This window comes from Vanacampus margaritifer, chromosome 3 (genome assembly GCF_051991255.1).
Source record: "Vanacampus margaritifer isolate UIUO_Vmar chromosome 3, RoL_Vmar_1.0, whole genome shotgun sequence".
Taxonomy (NCBI): Eukaryota; Metazoa; Chordata; class Actinopteri; order Syngnathiformes; family Syngnathidae; genus Vanacampus; species Vanacampus margaritifer.
This window is the reverse complement of record NC_135434.1, coordinates 13628318-13647463: the sequence shown is the minus strand read 5'-3', so window position 1 is coordinate 13647463 and position 19146 is coordinate 13628318. Positions and strand designations below refer to the sequence as shown.

Sequence of the window (19146 nt, the reverse complement as noted above, 5' to 3'; positions counted from 1 at the left end):
AGTCCAACATAAAAAAACAAACAAACCAAGAGCATGTTTATTTGCTAGCATATCATTGGGACTTCAAATGATGCCATCAGAGATCCTCTGAACTTTTCTTCCCTCTTTTGTTACCCTGGCAACCACAAAAGCAAAAATGGTAAGTCACATTTAAACTATGACAAATGTAAAAACAAGTTGAAAAATAATACAAGGCTGAAATAAAGTAAAACTGCTTATCCTTTGAAAATGCCTGACATATAATGGAGTGAGAACACCTGAAATGCCACACCGTCATCAAAGGGCGAGTCAATTTGTTTTACTACACAATTCTTAAATAAATTATTTTTAGATTAGTATGACGGTTAATGTTGGAATGTTACAATGCGGTTAATTTTTCTTTTGTGATGGCAACATGTTGACTATTTTGTTTACGTGAATATTTAAGTAGCAGATCACACTATCACAGTTTGATTTTTTATTTTTTTTGATTTTTTTTTAAGAGAAACTAGAGCGTAAAAAGTTACCTGATGTTTGGGCTGCTCCGATTGCAGACATTTGACTTTAGATCGTTCTTGTTCCAGAGCAGCGTGTAGTAAGGTCACCTGAAAAAAAAAAAATTACTGAAATATGAGGCTGCAAGCAGTGCTTGGTGAATTGTTCACATTAAAATAAAAATCTCATAGCACACCACCAAACAAAATAAAAAGTCACAAAGTTAAGGTGTATAATTTCCTACACCTGCACACGAATGTACACAGCGGTTGGGAGCGGCTCTTTCGGAAAAACAAAATCCTTGAATGCACAAGTTCTTTTTTTTTTTTTTAATAAACCTTTTCACCGACATTAGATGGCATAGACAAAAACAACAAAATTCAACAACAAAAAAGTGTTGGCCATCTTGATTGTGGCTCATTTGGGAAAATTCACTAATAGGATGTGGTAGCTTCAACCCAAAATGTCTTTCAATTTCACACATTTGAGACTTTTATGTGATTTCCGTTCTACCAGACGAACACACGTCATTTAAATAAAAAAAAAAAGAAGTGCAACCCAACCTGTGACGAGAGCTCCTCTTTGATATGCAGCAGTTCTTGTACTTGCTGCAAGATTTCGGCTTTGTCTTTCACTACACACAAACAAAACAAAATACTCAGCAATGCATTTAAACAACCAAACTACATTGCCTTAATATTGCCCCCCCCCCCCCCCCCCACCAGCTTTATTGTAACATATAAGAGAAAATACCATTGATGTGCTAACAGTTAGCATCAACAGTTGCATTTGACGAGCCTTTTAAGCTATGTATATTTGAATACAAATATTGGCCCAACAAATGTGGACAGATCTCAAACCACCACGATTGGCAGGCAACCTGACCTTCAACCCCAATGAGTAGCTCAGCCCCAAATGCAACGCATGGTCAGACTCACTCTCTCCTTGCTGAAGCATCTTGAGAAGCTGCCCGTTTCTTGCTTTCACCTCTTTGTATTTGACCTGCAACACACGATGCGAGTTGTCAGCGCGTCTCCATTGTCTGCCACAACGTCCGAGGCATTTGGGGTCCCGGTCCCACCTCCCACTGTGCGATGGTCTTCTTCAGCTCACGGATCTCCAGGTCCTTCTTCTCCAGATCATACTTCAGCTGCTCGGCACGAGGGTCCTACAGCAGAAGAGGGGGTGGGGGTGGTGAAAATTGGTCTGCTCGAAAGACAAAGTGGTGGGAATTGTTAACATTTTACTATTTCATTTTATATTTGACCTGTTTTGAATTGTTATAGTTGTGTAAATGTAGATATAACTATGTTAACTTAATATAGCTTGATGAGTAATGCTTTTGTCCCCTTTTTTATCTGTTCTCTTTTCCCAGAAATGAGAAAGTTAATAAGTTTATTTTATTTATCTAAGAAGTCTAATTTCTGTTCGTTAGAAATCCCGTTTTTGAAAGTTCAAGGACGAGCTAGCATACTGGGAGGGGAGAGACGTTTTCCTGGGAAACATTGTTTTTTCTAATAAAAGTCCCGTGTCTGAGAGAGAGGACACACATTTGGACAGAAACATGGCTTGGTGAAATTCCTCTGTGTCATCAGAAACTTTCTGATTAAAAAACCTTGCAAGGACCCTCTTCACGAGATCTCAACTCTGATTTATTTGAACACACACAATGAGGTACAAACAGTACTTAAGTATCTATACTCGAGTATTTCTTTATTGACTTGTCTTTTTTTTGGTGTGCACACTGACCGGCTCGTGTTCTGCCGAGACATCGCCATCGTGTCTGCCGTTGTACTGCTTGCGTCTCTTCTCCCGCTGGATTATTTGGCTGACGTCATCCTCCAGCTTGTTAAAGAATCGCTCGTCCTGCTGGCCCAGTCGCAGAGCCGAGTTGGCTGCTTCCTGCTGAGAGGACGAACATGCTGTCTCATATAGACATCCTGTGAATGTTAATATTATATCCGATGGGAGGCCAAGTATGGGTGGCTCAGGAGTCACATTTCATTTTTAAACTGGACAGATGGGCCAGGTTTTCCGTAGATGAGGTTCAATAAATGAGGTTCAAATATGTCCATCCATCATCCACTGCTTATCCAGGGGTCGGGTCACGGGGGCAGCAGCTTAAGCAGGGAAGCCCAGACTTCCCTCTCCCCAGCCACTTCAGCCAGCTCCTCCAAGGCGTTCCCAGGCCAGCCGAGAGACGTAGTCTCTCCAGCGTGTCCTGGGTCGTCCCCGGGGCCTCCCGCCAGTGGGACATGCCCGGAACACCTCCCCAGGGAGGCGTCCGGGTTCAAATATGTTAATTTGTTTAATACAGTAAAATAACACACCATTCTCCTTTTTTAAAGGCCATTATTTTTAGTTAAATTAATTATTAGTTAACCAATTAAAAATGTAAAATATTACATATATATTTTTGGGGCGCATTTCGGTTTTCGGCCAAGCATTACTCATTTTCGGGCCAAATTTCGTTGCATCCCTAGAAATAACGAAAGGGGCCCCACATGGCCCGCATTCCAAGTACTGCCCACCCCTTGTGCGAAATGCTCACCTCTTTCTCCTGCCTCCGGTGCGTGTGTTCTACAAAGAGACACAGGAAGTCAATTACGCACATCACAAGCGTTCTCGTTCGTCTGATGGAGTTTGTCTGACCTGCGCTGCCTTCAGCCTGGAAGTCCTGCAGAGAGACCGTCTTTTTGTCTTTGGCCTGCAGGTTCTTCTTCTTCTTTTCTTTAACGCCGCTGCTGCCATCTTTGCGAGACGCTGGCGAGGACGCGTTGTTTTTGCTGCCTCCGTGCTGGAAGAGGTCAGATGGTGAGTACGAATAGCAGAAGGCTCTTGCAAACAATTACAGGTAACATGAGGCGGAAAGAATAGCAAAAACAGTGGTTAACTTATTTTTATTAAGTTAATTTCTATTTCCTTTGTGACTGCTTGTTGGAAGTACCTGTTTATTTTGTTCGAACTCCAGTTTGCTCAGAATCAAGGCTTTCTCCAAATCTGCCTCGTACATCTCGGATGTCATCTGCGGTGAGAAAGAGGACACGTTTTCAACATGCTACACACGCTTGTGGCATGATTTTCTCTGACCTGCTCGTCCCTCTGCTTCCACTGCTGCCAGCCCTGCTGTGACGATGGAGTAGCGGCGGTGAGGAGCTCGCTGGCGATGCCCGAAAGCGTCATGCAGGGCGGCAGGCCGTGGGACTTCTGCGGGATCTTCTTGAAGGCCAGATTGCGAAGCTGAAAAAGAGACATTACGCAAACTACGTCAAGTCTGTTTTGGGGTTACTTGGGTTCAAGGACGTGAAGGGGCCATTTTTCTTGCATAATCACAAGTTGTCTCAATGCACTTATTTCATATGGAACTGTGTGAATAAGAGTGTGAATTTGTGTTTACTCTGTGCCACATCATTTGCGAACCTAAAGAGGACAAGCACTATATAAAATGACAAATAACTTGGTAGCTATTTTTGGGGCAAAAATACAGAGCCACTATCGGGCCATTTCCTTGTTTCGGGTATTTCTGTTCATTAAAATCAATACATTTTTGTATGCATTTTATTTGATACTGTTTTTTTGTACATTTGCTGTTGCATTTTATTCAAAACTAAAATAAATGATTGGTTTACTGTATATTATTATGCTGGTATTACGGTCGGGCTAGATGACATTCAGTGTCCCATTTAGTACTAACATTTCAGATTCAAACATGGCAGGCTTCTCGTTGGGGCTCTGTGTGGCTTGAAGGGGGATTTGCTGAATTTACCAAATATTGCAAAGATTTGCCCGCAAGTTTGCAAACCAGTTGTCTATTTTGATTATCTTAATCATTGTGTTGCAATCTATAGCGTCACTAAGGGATTCATAATGAAAGAGTAGGACATTAAATACGTTTATAGGAGTATGAATGACCAATAATCATTATTATTGGGTGTGACAGGGGGCCCCAAAATCTAATTTTGCTTAGGGCCCCATGGAGGCATGGGCAGGCACTGCTCATTAGCATGAGACAGCCGTCAGTCAAAACAGATCGTGTAAAGTTTGTTATGAATGATTGCTGATCGAACACCTGAGATTCCGCTCCACCATCCCCCATTCTTACCTCGTTGGCTTCACTTTGCTGCTGTTCCTTCTTCTTCTTCTTCTTCTTGTCTTTCTTCTTGTCGTTGCCCTGAGATGCTTTTCCCCCTCCGGACTTTTCCGCGCGTTGCTTCCCTGAGCCGGATTTGTTGGCCGTCTTCCCGACATCAGAAGTGTCCGTGTCGGAGTCCGAGTCGATCTGAAGCAGGGCGAAGCGCGACGCGGTGGTGGGGACCATGATGGTTGTTGTCGATGCCATTGAGGAAGTCTAATACTGATGAGAGGAAGAAGGAACAGTTTTGGTGAGGATAATATTCTAGTTACTACTATCTTTATGTAACATTACGACTAAATACTGGTCGTTTCAAGCGTAAAAAGCTGGTATTTGATTGGCGGCTAGCTACGCATAGCATTTTCGATTCCACGAAAGCTACAGCCGGCTTCTTTTTCTTCTCAGCGCTCCTCCAACTACACAAATGACGACACACGACAGTCTACGAGGCTAAAAGCCACTTACGCAGTTTTTTTTCCCAAGACGCTCGGTGACTTATGTCGAAGAGTGGCAACGTTTGTCAAAGTTATCCAAGTCTTACTTTCACCTGTTAGAAGAGAAAGGGTTAGCTCTTCCTTGCTAGCTGATAGCTGGTTTCAGTACGGAAACTCAACAGTGCCTAAAAGGATGTAGACGCGTTTTCTTTTTCTTCTTTTTATTATATATATATATATATTTTTATAAACATTCGCTTTTTGGCGTTCATAAAGACCTTTAAATGCCAGAGGAAATCGCGATAGTATAATTGGTTTTATTTGCATTTTTTTTTTAAACTAAAACATAAACTAAAAAAGATAAACTAATAACATTTGTATTTTATTTTTTTACATTATGTAATCATTATTTTTTTGTTGTATATTTATTTATTACTTAAATTCATTTTGATAAGTTTCCCAAGACGCTCGGTGACTTATGTCGAAGAGTGGCAACGTTTGTCAAAGTTATCCAAGTCTTACTTTCACCTGTTAGAAGAGAAAGAGTTAGCTCTTCCTTGCTAGCTGATAGCTGGTTTCAGTACGGAAACTCAACAGTGCCCAAAAGGAAATGGACGCGTTTTCTTCTTCTTCTTTTTATAAATAATGTATTTTTTTTAAAAAATATTCTCTTTTTGGCGTTCAAAAGACCTTTAAAAGAAAATCGCGATAGTATAATTGGTTTTATTTGCATTTTTTAACTTGATCAACTAATAACATTTGTATTTTATTTTTGTTTGTTTTTTACATTATGTAATCATTATTTTTTTGTTGTATATTTATTTATTACTTCAATTCATTTTGATAAGTTTCCCACACCATGTCCCAAGAAGTTGCTGGAGTCCACCCACAAGTTGTATTTTTTATTTATTTATATTTTTATTGGTATGTTGTTTTAAAATAATATATTTTTTACATTGATGTACAATAATTATGGGTTTTTTTTGTGCAAAAAAAAAATCTTTATCATTTTTAAAATTTACTTTGAAACAACATATGTATAATGATAGCAATAATGATGATAGTATCAACCTTAAGTATTCTATTTTTGGTAAATTTTCTATATGTTATTATGTGTTACATTTACATTTAAATCATCTTAGAAATAATATGAGTTCTCTGCTGCTAAGAAAATGCGCGACTCTTTTAGGCAGCGGTGCTATAGTTGCTTCATTAACACTTTACGGTAGACCCAAAAAAAGTGATGTGCAGTGAATACTGAGCTCTCCATAAAAAATAAAAAATAAAGTGATGTGCAGTTTGAAACTATAATATTTCTTCCTTAGATTGAATTCTATGCAGAACAACTAGACCTGAGCTTTCCATGGTGATACAGGAGCAGACAAGAGTATCACAAGAAGGTACGTTTTATGGATGCGTTTGTACTATTATTTACGATTCACTCACCTCCATTATAATTATTCTGTCTGCGTGGATGTAGTACCAACTGGCTTTGGCTAAAAAACACGTCTGGAATGTGTGACATAATGAGTGGGTTCAGTTAAATCTAGGTGGATGTGTGACATATTGAGTGAATTTCACCTTGGTGGACTTCAAATGCAGTAACAGTGAATATTGTGGCCAGTGGTGCCAAGGCTCCTTCTAGTGGTATGCAAAGTAATTGCGCGCAATAGTTCAGTTGTATTTAACTTAAGTCTAATACGTTTGCTTTTTTTTTTTTACATGCAGCACATTTTAATTGAACCATTATTTAAGTACAACCCCCCCCCCCCACCCCATATGAGTGCAGTGTCCTCTGCATATAATATTATGGTATCTTAGGGAATAACCCCTAATTCAAATTTTTTTATGAACCCTCATGTTTACTATGTGTACGGTACTTATTGTATATTTTGTGTGTGTTTGTTTTGTTTTTTACGTTAATACTCATTGAGTGGTGTAATATTATTTTGTATTATTGTAACAAAAAAATGCCAACTTCCTCATACAAGTTGTATCTTATTGCATGTTCAGTGCGTAATTTATTATACAGCTACGCTAATAAATGAACAGCTGTCGTACTGGAAGAAACCTTATTCCACCTTGTAATGCTCTCCAGCAAACACTAGAGGGCATACACACTCCAGTTGATCAGTTTAATTTTCAAGTAAGCGTAGCCATTCATAAATGTCATTTCACTTTCTTTCTTTTTTCTAATTGGCACTTAACCCATGGGCGTTATTTGACCATTTTTGGGCTTTTTGTTGATTCTGACCAAGCCATTTCAAAATAAAATAACGCCCAGGGGTTAATGGAGGCCAAAAATTAAATTTCAGACATCACATAATGTGTGCATGTGATCCACTTGACAAGCAGCTTGTACGCTGTGTGATTTTCAGTATTGTGCAGGAATGTGTCTCCCCATTATGTGGGTGTCCGAATAGGAAGACGCTGATCACAATACTAGTTACAAGTCACACCAACAGCTACGAGATCCATTTTGATGGCTCTCCAATCTTCATCTTGGAGACTTGAGGCTGCTGAGGTGCTTCTCCACCTCCACAGCCATGTCACGGATGCTCATGCTTACATCCAGACGTAAAATGTTCACCTCCTGCTCTTCCACGGGGATCTCCAGGACGTCAAACTGGGAATCCAGAAGGTCTGCCTTCATGAAATGTCCCCTGCGGGCCACCATCCTCTGGCGGATGAGCTCGTAGTCTCCATGCAGTAAGAGAAAGAAGACACCGGGAAGGGAGTGAGGAAGTGGAGAGGAGGTGGAGGTGGGGAGGGCTTTGGAGCCGTGAAGGAGGATGAGTCTGTAGAGGCGTTTGAGGGCAGAGCAGGACACCAGTGCGTCAGAGTTGGAACATCTTGCTCTGTGATGGTGGAAATACATGTTCAACTTTTTGATCAAATTATTTCACTTAATTTAATTTATCCTTTCAAATGAGCATTACAAAAACGTCAAACCAGAGTATTTTGAAGCTCGCCGAACTGAGGTATCGTGAAATTCTTCCACGTCAAATGTTGGCACTCTAAGTAAGGCACATTTGTCTAACATTTCACACTATATGACTTCATTGGATTTCAGAGGTTTAACAATTTCGATTTGTAATAGCAGATTTTCAAGCCCTTTACTAACCTGACAACCAGCCTTATAAAAGGGCTTGAGATCGGAGGTATGAGGCCCAATATTCCAAACTGCATGTTTACTCCCATGAACAGGCTGCAATGTTTGAAAGGGGTGTAAAAGTGGTGCAGACTGCAGTATTTAAAAGAGGCTTTTGCACTGATGGATTTCACTATGGAAAACTTGTGAGGGCATGCAAGCGCGAAATGAAGTTTCAGGTGTTGGAATTGAAAGTGTTTGGGGAAGAGGCAAACAAACCTTGAGAAACATCAAATAAATTGATCGCTCTATTAAATATGGGGAAGCCAACAACTGCGTAAAAGCCATGTTTTGTTTGATTTTACTCATGCTGAGTGCATGACATTACATTTAAAAATTGGGACATTGCTCTGAGCGAGGCAACTTCAAATTACTGCTGAAATGACCCAGACCAACTGCAGAGTTGAAAGTGAGAGTTTTGTCGTATGTAATATATGGCAGGGGTCCTTTTCCGAGTCAGCCCTTAGATGATTCAGATGATTCAGATGATTCCAAATTGACATGCTGAATCAACGATATGTTCAAAAATATTGATATGAAAAAGATCTGAAGAGACCATAAATGATATGGTCTCTCATTTGATAAATCATACTCAATGTGTTAAATCCATCTACCAGTATTTGCATATACTTGTATGTATACTCTCAGAACACGCAAAATGAAACACAAAATTAAACGAAATGAACAGAATGAGAGAAGGAGGGAAGACGACTGGACTAAAAATCTTTGATGTCGCAGGCGATATGGTGGCACACTTTCAGCTAATTTCAATTTTTCCTTGGCCTCTTTCCCTCTGGTTCTTCCCAATCCCTCCCCAAAAAACTGGAAAAATGTCTTTGATCTTTCTATGACAATTTCATGCTTTTGATTGCTAGAACGCTTCGTCATCGTGTGTGCGTGTGTGTGCTAGTTTAGTCACACCTTTCAATGACGTCATGTAGTCTCAGAAGCCAAGGAAATCTATCCTGAAAAGATAAGTGAGAACATCATGATTTATTATGTTGGATCCATCCATCTATCTGTACCGCTTGGATGTTTGCATGAAAAACATTTAAATAGTCCAGAAGTTGGTAACCGCTCCCCAAAAATTTTTCCTAGGAAATTACATAGTCACATAAATGAAAAATATACAATAATAATTGTTGTTATTTATTATTAAAAGACAAACAAATATAATAAATGCATCTTTGGGGCCCTTGAAATGCGCTATAAATAGATATGATAATATAAACTAAAATATGCTTGCATAATTAGATCTAATATACAATGATAATAATACTAATATAGTTAGTGTTTTATTTTTTTTTATGATATTTTTGTATTAATTTTTGACAAATGTTCATTTGTTTCCACAGTAATCTAACAATTTAAGCATATTAATAATATAATCATCAACCAATAAATCTACAGTGGAAATCATATAAACATCTACAGTATATAACTTAATATATATATATATATATATATTCAAATCAGGTCTGGAGTCAAACATATGCGTAAAAAAAACTTATGTGTTAAAAAAAAACAAATTATGCATCTTATTGATTAAGCGTTACAAAAAAAAAGTAAAAGCAAAATGGACAGAGCACAGGGTAACTCTTATTAGAATGCTCGCTGAAGCGAGCAAGGTCTCACATTCTGAATGGTACGATCTCAGGTTGCAGTGTATTTAATCATTCTAAATTGGAGTCACATGGTTGTCATGTGGTCAATAGAAAACCGAAAACAGATAAGAGGAAACATATTTTGTTCCATGTCCACCTCAAAGCACGCTCACCTTGTTGTCCGTGGCCAAGTGTGATAGTGACACATGAAAGCCTGACACTCATCCAACATGTTGCCATAAACTGGCTGATTTATTCGGTTGTTTGAAAAATACAGCCAAAGCAGCTCAGGTGTGATGGAAGCTTAGCAGGGGCAGCCATGACACATTGCTAACATTGTCAATGTTGCCAAATGATAGAGGCCGGTGGGAAAATGCAAGTACTATAATTGATGGACTCTGAATTTTTTATTTTGTGTAATTATTTATATTAATTAATAGTTCATGCATCAGTAACAATAAAATGCAGCACAAAAATGGATATGTTGTCCCAACCCTATTGAATATGAATAAAAACAAACAAACAATGACTCAGCTCAATTTCCAACTGACCTGGTCGGCGAGTGCTTCTCCACGAGCCATCTTGGCCACATTCTCCTCAGGGTGGAATCTGTCGCCTTCGAGCAGCGGCCAACCTAGCTGATACGTATAGACACAAGACACACACGTGCACACAAGTTCAGGTGATGACGTGGTCAAACATCACCTGAGATTTAGCGCTGGAGTGATGGTTTTAATCACCTTTTCTGATAGGAATTCCCCCAAAGAGCTTCTGCAAGAGAAACACAACACATCAGTTAACATTGATGTACTACACGTATACTATGCAGTATGCACCTCTAAAGGTGGGACATGTCAATTCTACAAGCATTAAAGGACTAACTGGTTTAGCTCTTTGGCTTTTAGACCAGAAAAATGTTAGATGATAAAGATCAAGTTAAGTCAAATATTTTTGTTTTGTACATTTGTTATACATGCAGGTTATACAGTTATTGTTTGGTCACTGTTAATTTTAAGGATTTTAACGTTATAAATCATTATTTAGAAGTGAATCAGTACTACTACTTATACACCAATATCTGTACAGTACTTCTACTCGTGAGTGGGTCGTTACTTTTGCCACCTATGACAAAAACATACTTGCCACAGCCTGACACTCCCATGATGATGTAGATCATCCTGCTGGAACAAAAGTGGAAACACATGCACACGTTTTAACATACAGGAACGATATTTACATTTACATATCGTTTACATCAATATGATATTTCGGCGGAATTTGTGAGTACCCTTTTAAATGTTGCAGGTGTACCTAATGTTGTGTTCGGTGAGTTTATTAGCTAACTTTAAGTTCACGCCCGACGTTTTCGCTACAGTGTACAACACCAAAAATTGATTTGTAAGCACATTTCAAAGTGCTATCACTCAAAAACAGTCAAACAGTGGACAGGTCAATTCGTATCGGCAAGTATACAGACCTGCTGCACCATTTGTGATGATTACGTAGCCAAAGGAACGTCCGCATGTGCGTACTACGTCATCACGTTTTAAAATTAAAGGAACAGTGTACACATTAAAAACTGACGCAAAACATTGTTTTATTTGTGTGTATGTCTTTAATCTATTATGTATCCTTAATTATTGACTTTTTCTCACACATTAAATGTAAACACATAAGCATTGTAGTTTTCATATAACGTCTAATAATAGGACAGTTTAATGATTCTATAATTCTGACAACCCCCGCCCAAAGAAAACAGGGTAATATAATGTCTCATCAACATATATTTCAATAAAACTACGAGCCCCCAAACTAAGAATAACATTCGAATCTTTGTTCTAATATAAAAAATTTAAAAAAAGTCATGATGTGATAACCTTTTGTTGTGAAAGTATGATGGAAATACGGATGTTTTTCCTCAAATAATAATTTCATTAAAATAGGTTTTATTGTAAAACATTATTATTATTATTATTATTATTATTATTATTATTATTATATTTTTTTGGTTTGGTAAAAAAAAATCCAAGTCAAATTTGATAACAATAAAAATATTACTGAAATAGTAAAATAATACTTTATTATTGTAATAATCTGAGTTGTCTCCCCATATATTATATTATTCTGGTGAAAATCATTGTTCTCCACAGAATTTTTTTCCCTTGTAAAACAGGATTTTATTTTCATAAATATTACAATATTCTCATAAAAATATGACAGTATTGTGGTTTAGTTCTTAATTAGTAACAGTAATTATAATGGTACAAAATAGAAATAAAAGATGGTGCTGTAATTAAATAACATTTGTTCTCCTTAAAATATGGCATACCTCTAATTTAATAACACTTTTTTTTTTTTTATTAAATAAAATTCCCCCTTCTAAAAACAAAACAAAAACAGCTACAGTCTATTTGTGGCCGGTGGCACACATAATTACAAGTTGTTTGGCCATTTTCTTCTGACTCAGTAAGTGTGACATCACACATTCCTGATGACATCATGTTGTGTGCAGGGACCCTTTAAATTGAATCTGCACAGAGAGAGACGGGGAGTGAAAGAGGGGGAGAAAGGAATATAGCTAGAGAAAGAGAGAGAGAAACTGACTCCATGCTGTCTGTGCCGCAGCTGAGGGCTGCAGAAGTGCTCCATCTGTCCATCCTCTTCCTCCTCCTCCTCCTCCTCCTCCTCCATCCGTCCATTCACCCATCCCAGCCTCAGATGCGCTGACATGCCGCGTGGAGCTTCGCATCAGAGCCTCACACGAGGATGAAAATGCTCCGCTTCCGCAGCCCCAGCATCCGTTCCCTGGAGATCCACCAGGAGATCCCGTGCACCATCCGCCTGCTGGACGACTCTGAGATCTCCTGCAGCATCCAGGTATCGAGGCATCATTGCATTAGCAGATTGAGGGCTGCAGTAGAAAAAGCTTTTCGTGCACATATGCTCAATGCGTGCCGGTGTAGTTTTACATAACGTGTTGTTTGTCTCTGGTGCAGCGTCATGCACAGCCTAATTACATCAAATTAGCCCCCCATGGCAGAACAATTATTTATGTGTATGTGCTTGAATGCATGTGTGGAGAGAGAAGTTGGGTAGGAAGTTTGCCTAAAGCGCAGCAAAGATGATGGAGCTCCATGGGTGTGGTGGAGGAGGTGTTGATCATGATCTTAAAAAAAAATACTTTTATTGTTATAATTATTCTTATTATGGAATTCCACCAGTCAAAGTGCATGACATCAATCTAGTCTGCAAGTGCATTTGATGCTTTATTGTTGGATTACAATAGATAAATGTTCTTGGCAGTATAATAAAGGATGCCAGCAAATCAAAGGAAAACGGGTACAGAGAAAAAAACAGCTTTTAACGGTGGTTTTTTTTGTGTGTGTGTGGCGGGGGGGGGGGGGGGGGGGGGGGGGCTATAATGTTGTGTAGCGTTCACGGGATTTTACATTAAACTAAAAACTGAAGTTTATCTTTCATCTGGAGTTCATCTCCAAACAAATGAAATCCTGTTAGCCCCTCGCTGAGAATTCTGGTGGGCTCTGAGCTGCAGCTGCTTATCAGAAGCAGAGAAGTTGAAAAAAATGCCAGCTTTAATTACTCAGCTTACTTATTGTAACTTCTTGCGTGTATTTTTCTTTGTTACTTTTAACAACTTATAATGTGCTAAATTTTATGTGATTTTTAAGGCATTTGACACAAAGGAAATCCACTTTTCTATTTCTAGCTGACTACTTTTATTTCTCTTTTCTTTCCTTTTCTGTTCTTTTTTTTTTTTCATTTCTGGACAGTTTTTAATCATGGCTTTGTGTTGCTAGTGTGCTGTGTGCTTGTTCCGTGCACCGCTGTGCATATTTCATGACCTCCTAAGTCACTCTCAACAGCAGCAGCAATTCTCTTTCTTGTCGCTGGTTTAATTTCTCCTTTCTTTCTGTAATGTGGGTCAGCCGGTGCACACGTTGCAGATGCCACGCTGAAATGTCGTGTGGTAAAAAACAAAAAAGTCATTTAATGTTGGTCTTTGACTCCTTTATTGCATAAAACACTGTCTGTGCGTGTTCAGTGGGATTTAGTGGTATTGAACTGCACTGTACCACACCAGGAACTGTTACTAATACACAACATTGTAGATTGGGCGCATGTCAGAATCTACTGGAATTATTGATAAAAACGCTGTCGTCCTTGTGACGTAAGATAATTTAACTCATTCACTGCCATTGACGGCTATAGACGTCAAAAATTCATTAGAACTATTTCTATTAGTTTAACATTTTCATTCCACTTTTAACAAGAAACCTAGAATTTTTGTTATTGTACATTTAGAACAGATATCAAATTTGTGATTAATCGTGAGTTAATAGCGAAGTCATGCAACTAATTACGATTAAAAATTATAATCACCTGACACTCCTAGTTTTTAATACTCTTTTCTTTTCTTTTTTAAAATTGCATCAGGCGATTCATTTTTTTAATTGCAATTAACTCACAATTAATCACAAATTTGATATCTGTTCTAAATGTACAATAACAAAAATTCTAGGTTTTTTGTTAAAAGTGAAATGAAAATGTTAAACTAATAGAAATAGTTCTGATGAATTTTTGACGTCTATAGCCGTCAATGGCAGTGAATGAGTTAAATGATGTTACGCCACAAGGACGACAGCGTTTTTATCGACAATTCCAGTAGATTCTGAAATGCGACCAATCTACAATGTCTATCTATATCTGTTCTAAATATACACAATTTTTTTCTAGGTTTTCATACTCTTAACAAAAGTGGATTTTTTTTTAAACTTTTAGAAATAGTTCAAATGAATTTTTGATGTCTATAGCCATCAATGGCAATGAATTAGTTAATACTCATCTCATTGACACCATGCCTCAGTCTCCACAAAGAGACTGTTTGGTGCTGCTGTTTTGGTTAGCAACTGAGTTCTAAATGGGCTCAGCAGTGTGTGAGCGATAGCCAGGGCCGCCGCTCCCATAAAGCAGATGACGCACTGCGTGTCGGGCCCCATCCTCCTTGGGGGGGGCCCCCACTTGTAACATACCAGAGGTACTACAGAAGGGTCAAGTGAAGATCAATAACGCAGTTGACCTCACCTCTTCCTCCCGGATGCATGCTTCCCCTTCTTCATCCCGTCTTTATTCCATCCCTCTCTTCCCTCAACCCTTTTCTGTGTTTAACCTCCCATAGCACCTTTTCTCACATTCTCTCTCTCTCTACCTATCTTTTTTTTCCCTGCTCTCTCAGCCTCACTCCCCTGGCGTGTCTGTGACACATCATGTATAATTAAGAGAGATCAGTGTTCCTCATGCGGCTGACACCCGTCAGCTGTCGGTGATGCTTTTGTGTGGCAAGTGTGTCTGAGTGAGGGGTAGAGAAGAAATGCATAGCTGTTGATGACCACAATGTATCTTAACAAGGCAACTTTATGCCCAAGCATTTTTTTTTTTTTAAGTATTGTGAGAATAAAGTCAGGTCATTGTAGTAAATAAAATTAGATTGCATAATGTATGGATTTTTAAGTGTGATTGTGTAAATGTGGAAAATTAGTTTCTGCTCATGCTGTATATTTGGACTTTACTTTGGGAATATTAGGGTCACACTGAAAAGATAATTATTTAAAAAAAATATTGGTTTTATATGAGGGAAAATTGACATGATGTGTCTACATAATATATTGACTTTATTCTGTGGTTTTATGTTAGGTTGGAAAAGTTTTAATACTATGATAAAAATATTTACCAGTACATTATGGACATAACATATTTTTTTAAGAAAAAAGACCAAAAAAGTAAAACAAAAGAAAAAGTACATGTCTGCAAATGTAAATACAGTATAACCAACTTTATTCAGTATTACAAGGATAATAATGAAAAAAAATATGAGTACAAATATAATAAAGTTACAATACATAAAAATTACATTTACGATGTTGGGATTGCTTTGCCACATCGTTTGCCTTTATGAGACGTGCCTGTGTGTGTGTGTGTGTGTGTGTGTGTGTGTGTAAATACTACATTGTGAGGACCAAAATGTGTCTTTACCCAACAGATTGAGGACATTTTTGTGAATTGAGGACATTTTGGCTGGTCCTCACAACTCGAGACCTCTTTTTGAGGGTCAAGACTTGGTTTTAGAGTTTAGGTTTGAATTGGGTTATGGTTGAGGTTAGGGTAAGGAATGTGGGTAGGCAATCATTTTTTATGGTTGGCGCTAGGGGAAGGGGCTAGGAAATGCATTGTGTATGGATGTCCTCACAATTATATAAGTACAAGTGTGTGTGTGCGGGTATGTTACAAAGATACTAGAGCGCGACGCAGTTCTCTGAATTGTTTGGAGAAAGTTAAAAATAGCTGGACGGCTTCTATTCCCGTCCTACTCGCCCGCCGTCTCTTTGATGCTCATCAAATCAAATCAAGATCTATTTTCTGACTTTTGCTTTTGCAGGGCGATTGCAATAAAAAGGCAGGCGGAATGTGATATACAGTTATGAAGAAATTCAGAGACCGAAAAAACTTTGGACTTTAATTGGCATTTTGAGCATTTTTCAACATTGTGCATTGGTCTCATGGTTATGCACTTAAATTCTTAGAGTGGATGGACTGTTATCTTAAAAAGGCCCTTCAGGTGGGGAAAGTGGATTATTGATCCAAGCAAGAAGCATGTGATTGGCACCAAAAAATTGTCATGCACCTTATTGATATTCAGGGTCTTCCAACAAGGACACCTCAGATGTTGAAGTTAATCACCGTGGTCATTGCAATTATCTTCATTGGCCCCACACAGCATGAAAGGAAATGCCACTTTTCTCAAGCAGTGTTAAAGCAGCTTGTGATCTTACCTTAGAAGGTGGAAAATTGCTGAGTTGAATTTGTCCGCCATTTGTACTAATAAATAACATCCAGGGAAACGGTGGGAAAATGCTGACTATTATACAGAATATCCACCTGAAAAAGGCCTCTGACAGGCTAGTAGAGCAAAAAAGTTCCAGGTTGGCGTTGTCTTCCCCATGTTAATGTTCAGTTTAAATGTCAATGACGCAAGTAAAAAAAAAAAAAGAAGAAAAAAAGTTGACTTTTGCATGTGGTGGAAAAGGAGCTTCAGAAGTTAAAAAAGTGCAATTTTTGCTCTTTCCATTTAAGTCACATGGTCAAAAGTCAGAAAATGCCACCAATGTATATCACACAAAGACCGTTAACAAATATTGTGTCCATTTTTGCTTTACAAATACCCTTCAATATCTTTTATGGCATGTATCAAAATGCACACACACAATCACTTAGCGACTTTTATTCTGTGGGTTTTTCATTGATTTAAAAAAAATAAAATAAAAATTGGTGTTCCACAAGGATGCTGTGGTGTGAAGATAAGAGAGTCATGCAGCCACTCACAATAGTCGCGTTACCGCTACAATCTCAATCACATTGCTCTGAGAGTGTGTGTGCATGTGTGTGTGCATGTGTGTGTGTGTGTGATGGTCAGCAGTGCAAGAGGGATGGATAGCTCGCCATTAGAATAGGAACGAGCCCTGCCCCATAAACGGATAATTTATGGCTATAACTCAAAGCTTATTAGCCGGTGTGCCCAGCCATGAACTCACTCTCAGTGTGCATGCATTTCAAAATCCCCCCCACCCACCACCCGCCCCCCAACTGTGTGTATGTGTGCGTGTCTCTTTTATTCCAAGTGATGATGAGGTAATTTACCTCTCCCACACAGGGACAAGGTTACAGCACAGTCACTATGTCATGTGACAAAGACCCCCACCCACCCCCCTCCCTCCTAAGAAGACAGCCAAGATTTACCATATAATCAATGTTGGACTACATAAATCAACATATCCATCTAAAGTTTCAATCTAAAAATGCAAATTTGGGAGGTGCTCGTTCTCCATTGTTTTGTTGGTGCCTCTCGTTCCCAGTGATGCGTTCAATAATGCTCTTTTTTTTTTAAAGCGTTTTCCAGCAGCCATGTTTCTCAGAAGGCCGGTTCAATATCTTCCCACAGACGCTCCAACAAAATCTTGCCAGAAGAATGGAAGCCGTTAGCATTAATAGAGGGATCATCTTCATATTTTCTTACTTTTGGAGGGCAATCATAGGTCATTTCCATGGCGAGTCTCCATCACGTGGATAGGAAACATCCCATAATATCAGCCCGGCGCCTTGCAGTTTGATCCTGAGCTTGGCGTCGCATCCCGCATCCTCGGTTGGACTCTAATCTTTTCAAATGGTCCAAACGCCAGCGAGTGGCCCACTTAGACTTGACAAACTCTTGTCAGTGCAGTCAAATATTCTTCAAAGAAAAAGTTTATCTGACAGAAAAATGAGTAAATATAATGTGAAGGGTACTTTTAAGTTCCATAAAGCGGTGGGTGGCTCAAAAGAGCTTTTGCTGTGTGTCACTTTGCACCGCGTCGTTTTTGCTATACGGCTAAATTAGCTTCCAACGTTCCAACTCACTGCAAACAAAAAGTCAAAAGCATCAAGTTTCATCAACCCTTGAACAAAGTCTTAACATTGCAATGATAACGGCTACCGTGAAATAGGCAAAGATGCGGAGGCAACAGGAAAACGGCTGCTGCTGACTTTTGAAGTGCTCGCGTCTGACGTATTGATTTGCCTCCTTGACGCATTCTGCTCAAGTCGCAGCCATCGACCCGCAGCTGAATACAAACAGGCTTTAGAGTGATTGTCCACGTTAATAAGACGAGAAAAGTCAACAAAGCCGGCTCATACACTTGACTTTAAGAGTAAAATGAATTGTTCCACGTTATTTTTTTTTTAAAAATCTCTCTTCACCCACACTGAATATCATTAAGGTTAAACTCCCGTCAACATTGCCCTCCTCAACCCTCTTTATAATTTATGAACTTTCAGCTGTACATTGAGCCAATTAGCTGGGCCGTGCCATGAGGAGAAACAACTAAAGTGGATAAGGACCAGTCATAATTGAGCTGACATGCGTATTAATTAAACAACAGCGGCACTTTAAGTGGGACACACGACCCAGGGTCCTAATGCCCGAAACCCATTGTGACTATATTTTCTGAGCTGTGGAAAGTTTTGTGTCACATAAGCAATAATTTACACAACTGCAGCATATCTGGTGAACCTCCTGCTGTTTTCTTTCTTTCTTTCTTTCTTTTTGTTCTTATTTTTGTTTGCCTTGAAAGGCATCGTGATGGCAAAAGAGGAAAAGTTTTGAAATGTTATATGACAAATTGGGTTGTTTTGTACAATGGCGTATTAGGGCCACGTATAAATATACAAGTCAATTTTTTTAAGTTGGGGGGTAATATTCCAAGAAAAAAAACTTTTATAAAGTTGCAAATTTGCGACTTT

General features: G+C 38.8%; 3 protein-coding genes across 11 annotated transcripts in view; 1 reads left to right on the top strand and 2 right to left on the bottom strand.

Annotated features, from left to right (window-relative positions):
• Positions 1 to 23: 23 nt before the first annotated feature.
• Positions 24 to 4813, bottom strand: gkap1 (G kinase anchoring protein 1). 2 transcript variants are annotated; one of them, XM_077562549.1, is made up of 11 exons: positions 4577 to 4813; positions 3565 to 3714; positions 3422 to 3499; positions 3127 to 3271; positions 3026 to 3054; positions 2224 to 2379; positions 1556 to 1642; positions 1413 to 1476; positions 1038 to 1108; positions 507 to 584; positions 24 to 115 (listed from the first exon to the last, which is right to left on the bottom strand). In XM_077562549.1, exons 1-11 carry the CDS (start codon positions 4811 to 4813, stop codon positions 77 to 79), a joined length of 1134 nt encoding a protein of 377 aa, XP_077418675.1. In that variant the 3' UTR covers positions 24 to 76. The 2 variants fall into 2 exon arrangements, with proteins under 2 accessions (XP_077418675.1, XP_077418676.1); XM_077562550.1 differs by having other exon boundaries at positions 2224 to 2376.
• The window catches only part of frmd3 (FERM domain containing 3), a 57529-nt gene continuing 43094 nt past the window's right edge, over positions 4712 to 19146 (top strand). For both annotated transcript variants that reach the window (XM_077562548.1, XM_077562546.1), the window contains exons 1-3: positions 4712 to 4856; positions 6366 to 6440; positions 12308 to 12672. In XM_077562548.1, coding sequence (XP_077418674.1) covers positions 12562 to 12672 — 111 coding nt within the window. In that variant the 5' untranslated portion in view covers positions 4712 to 4856; positions 6366 to 6440; positions 12308 to 12561. The remainder of the gene's footprint in view (positions 4857 to 6365; positions 6441 to 12307; positions 12673 to 19146) is intronic.
• Positions 7162 to 11311, bottom strand: LOC144049548 (putative gluconokinase). 7 transcript variants are annotated; one of them, XM_077562556.1, is made up of 6 exons: positions 11273 to 11311; positions 10935 to 10976; positions 10536 to 10566; positions 10347 to 10433; positions 9113 to 9156; positions 7162 to 7898 (listed from the first exon to the last, which is right to left on the bottom strand). In XM_077562556.1, exons 2-6 carry the CDS (start codon positions 10970 to 10972, stop codon positions 7538 to 7540), a joined length of 561 nt encoding a protein of 186 aa, XP_077418682.1. In that variant the 5' UTR covers positions 10973 to 10976; positions 11273 to 11311; the 3' UTR covers positions 7162 to 7537. The 7 variants fall into 7 exon arrangements, with proteins under 7 accessions (XP_077418682.1, XP_077418679.1, XP_077418685.1 ...); XM_077562553.1 differs by having other exon boundaries at positions 10347 to 10429; positions 11273 to 11308; XM_077562559.1 differs by having other exon boundaries at positions 7162 to 7838; positions 10347 to 10429; positions 11273 to 11308.

Coding starts and splice junctions, on each gene's coding strand:
- gkap1 (XM_077562549.1), bottom strand. CDS start 4,813: ATGGCATCGACAACAACCATCATGGTCCCCACCACCGCGTCGCGCTTC. Junction 3,715..4,576: donor AGCAAAGTGAAGCCAACGAG/GTAAGAATGGGG, acceptor TCTCTTTTTCAG/CTTCGCAATCTGGCCTTCAA. Junction 2,380..3,025: donor ACCGGAGGCAGGAGAAAGAG/GTGAGCATTTCG, acceptor TCGTCCTCTCAG/CAGGAAGCAGCCAACTCGGC.
- LOC144049548 (XM_077562553.1), bottom strand. Junction 10,567..10,934: donor GGAGTGTCAGGCTGTGGCAA/GTATGTTTTTGT, acceptor TTTCTCTTGCAG/AAGCTCTTTGGGGGAATTCC. Junction 10,430..10,535: donor GGGAATTCCTATCAGAAAAG/GTGATTAAAACC, acceptor CGTATCAGCTAG/GTTGGCCGCTGCTCGAAGGC.